Source organism: Phaseolus vulgaris, chromosome 7 (genome assembly GCF_051622355.1).
Source record: "Phaseolus vulgaris cultivar YP4 chromosome 7, ASM5162235v1, whole genome shotgun sequence".
Classification (NCBI taxonomy): domain Eukaryota; kingdom Viridiplantae; phylum Streptophyta; class Magnoliopsida; order Fabales; family Fabaceae; genus Phaseolus; species Phaseolus vulgaris.
In genome coordinates this window covers 26,203,478-26,206,175 of record NC_143504.1, presented here as the reverse complement: position 1 = coordinate 26,206,175, position 2,698 = coordinate 26,203,478, and the positions used below count along the sequence as shown (strand labels likewise).

At 34.2% G+C, this 2,698-nt stretch overlaps 1 protein-coding gene across 1 annotated transcript; it reads left to right on the top strand.

The window, feature by feature from the left end:
• Positions 1–1,456: 1,456 nt before the first annotated feature.
• LOC137817312 (uncharacterized) lies at positions 1,457–1,909 on the top strand. Its single transcript, XM_068620565.2, has one exon. The coding sequence runs from the start codon at positions 1,457–1,459 to the stop codon at positions 1,907–1,909; it is 453 nt and encodes a 150-aa protein (XP_068476666.1).
• The last annotated feature ends 789 nt before the right edge of the window (positions 1,910–2,698 follow it).

The window sequence follows — 2,698 nt, the reverse complement described above, 5'->3', positions numbered from 1 at the left end:
TAGTTTATTTGTGTATTCCACTCTTTGTTGAATCTAAAGCTAAAGTGTTTTTAAAATCTTTTAAGATTAAAGTGTTTTTCAAAACTAAGTGAAAAACAACCTGTTGTTTTGTCAAAACAACCAATTGTTTTACTCTTAGGTGTTTTTGAAAAGGTTGAAAACTGTTTTGGTTGGTTGACTTGCTGTCAAACTAAAACAATCGATTGTTTCGTGATTTCAATCGATTGTTTGTTTGAAAATCCTACAAGAATTCTGTTTGAAAACTAAGTGAAAAACAACCTGTTGTTTTGTTGAAACAGCCGATTGTTTTACTCTTAGGTGTTTCTGAAAAGGTTGAAAACTATTTTGGTTGGTTGACTTGCTGTCAAACCAAAATAATCGATTGTTTCGTGATTTCAATCGATTGTTTGTTTGAAAATCCTAACAGAATTCTGTTTTGTTAGTTGAGTATGCTTTAAATGTTTTTCAACTGAATACGCTTCTGTATTAAATGCTTTGACCAATCTTTGAAAGCTATAAATAGTTTGTTTATGTTTTATAACAAACAAGAAAAAAATATTTGAGCTTTTCAGTTGTGAGAGATTGCTTTCAAGTTTTTGAACATTCACTTTTCAGCTTTGGTTTTCTCAAGAGAGAGTGGAATATAATTACATCTGTATTGATTTCAGTTTGTTTTGTAAACAAGTGTAATTCTTTCTGAATTCTTTGTAATTTCTGGTGTTGTAGCCAAAGTGTCTTGTGTGCTCTTGAGGTTTTCAAGATCAACATTCTTGGTGTGTGTTGTGCCAAAGGAAGTGTGTTTCTTGAAGGGTTCAAGGTCACTTCTTTGGTGGTTTTGTGTGTAATTTGTATTGATTGCTTAGTGGATTGCCCAGTGGCTTCTGGGGACTGGATGTAGCTCTTGGTTTAAGAGTGAACCAGTATAAACTGTTTGTGTATCTTTTTCTTCCCTTAAACTCATTTAAATTCAGTTGTTATTGCTTTGCTGGTATTAACAACCGATTGTTTTGAAGAAACAACTGATTGTTTTTCTGGTGCTTTGTTGTTTTGTGCTTTAGATCTTGGCTAACTGAATTTCTGATTGAGTTTCATACAAAGGATTTTGTTCTAGCTGAAATTTTTTTTGAAAACCCCCTTTAAACAATTCACCCCCCTCTTGTATAAGGCCATATATTCTAACAAAAGGGACATTCAGTCAGGTTCTGTAAAATTTGAAAAGTTTTTGTTCCCAGGGGTATTTTAAAATGGGTTCCTAAGAATCCTAAGGTTCTTAATAACCAAGTTAACCTCTATGGACCCAAATTTGTTAGGGGACCAAACTTTGCCCCCTGATTTTGTCTTTTGCAGGATTCCTTGATGAAAAGCAAGCATATGTGGTACCTGGACAATGGTTGTTCTAAACACATGAAAAAAGATATATCCAAGTTTGTCAACAGCATCCTCAAGCAACAAGGTCATGTTTACCTATGGGGATAACAACAAAGGGAATATTCTTGGGAAAGGCACTATAGGGAATGAAAACAACTTCTTGATTCATGATGTTCTACATGTGGAACGACTCAAGCATAATCTTCTCAGCATAAGCCATTTGTGTGATAAAGGGTATCAAGTGACTTTCAAACCTAACAATAGTGAGATTCGTCTATCAAATTCACAGGAAGTACTGTTGGTTGGTAAAAGAGTTAATAATGTTTACCTTCTTGATATATCAAATCCAACATCTATTGGTTGTCTTTTAACCAAGCATGAAGAATCATGGTTTTGGCATAGAAGAATTGCCCATATTCATATGCATCACTTGAAAAAACTGATATCTAATGATCTTGTTGCAGGGCTACCTAAGATTGAAAAAGATCATATATGTGAAGTTTTCCAAAAGGGAAACAAAGTAAACATTCCTTTAAACTGAAAAATATGGTTTCCACTTCAAAATCCCTTGAGCTTCTCCTCATGGATCTTTTTGGTCCCTCAATGACCACAAGTCTTGGTGGGAATTATTTTGCTCTTATTATGGTTGATGATTTTTCCATGTTCAAATGGACACTATTTCTGGAGTCAAAAAGTGATGCCTTCTCTACATTCAAGAAGTTAGCTAAGAGGTTGTAGAATACATGTTGCAGCAACATATGTGTTATCCGCAGTGATCATGGAGGAGAATTCCATAATGAAAAGTTCAGCTTCTTTTGTGAAAAACTTGGTATCTTCCAAAAAAATTTCTGCTCCAAGAATACCTCAACAAAATGGTGTGGTGGAAAGAAAGAACAGATCACTTGAAGAACTGGCCAGGACACTATTGAGTGAATCATCCTTGCCAAAATAATTTTGGGCAGATGTTATAAGTACAGCTTGGTATGTGATGAACTGGGTTCTCATCAGGCCTATCTTGAAGAAGACTTCATATGAGTTGCTCAATGGAAGGAAATCCAATATAGGTCATCTAAAGGTATTTGAATGTAAGTGTTATATTCTGAATAATGGTAAAGAAAATCTTGGATAATTTGATTAGAAAGCAGACAATGGTATTTTTCTTTGTTACTCTTAATCTAGTCATGCTTATAGGGTTTATAATAAAAGACTCATGACTGTAGAGAAATCTATTCATGTTCTATTTGATGAAACTAACCCTGTAGAACAAGGTTCCTTGAGGAATTGTGCAGAAGAAGATGAGCAAAACATCTTTCTAAAGAATCTGGAAACC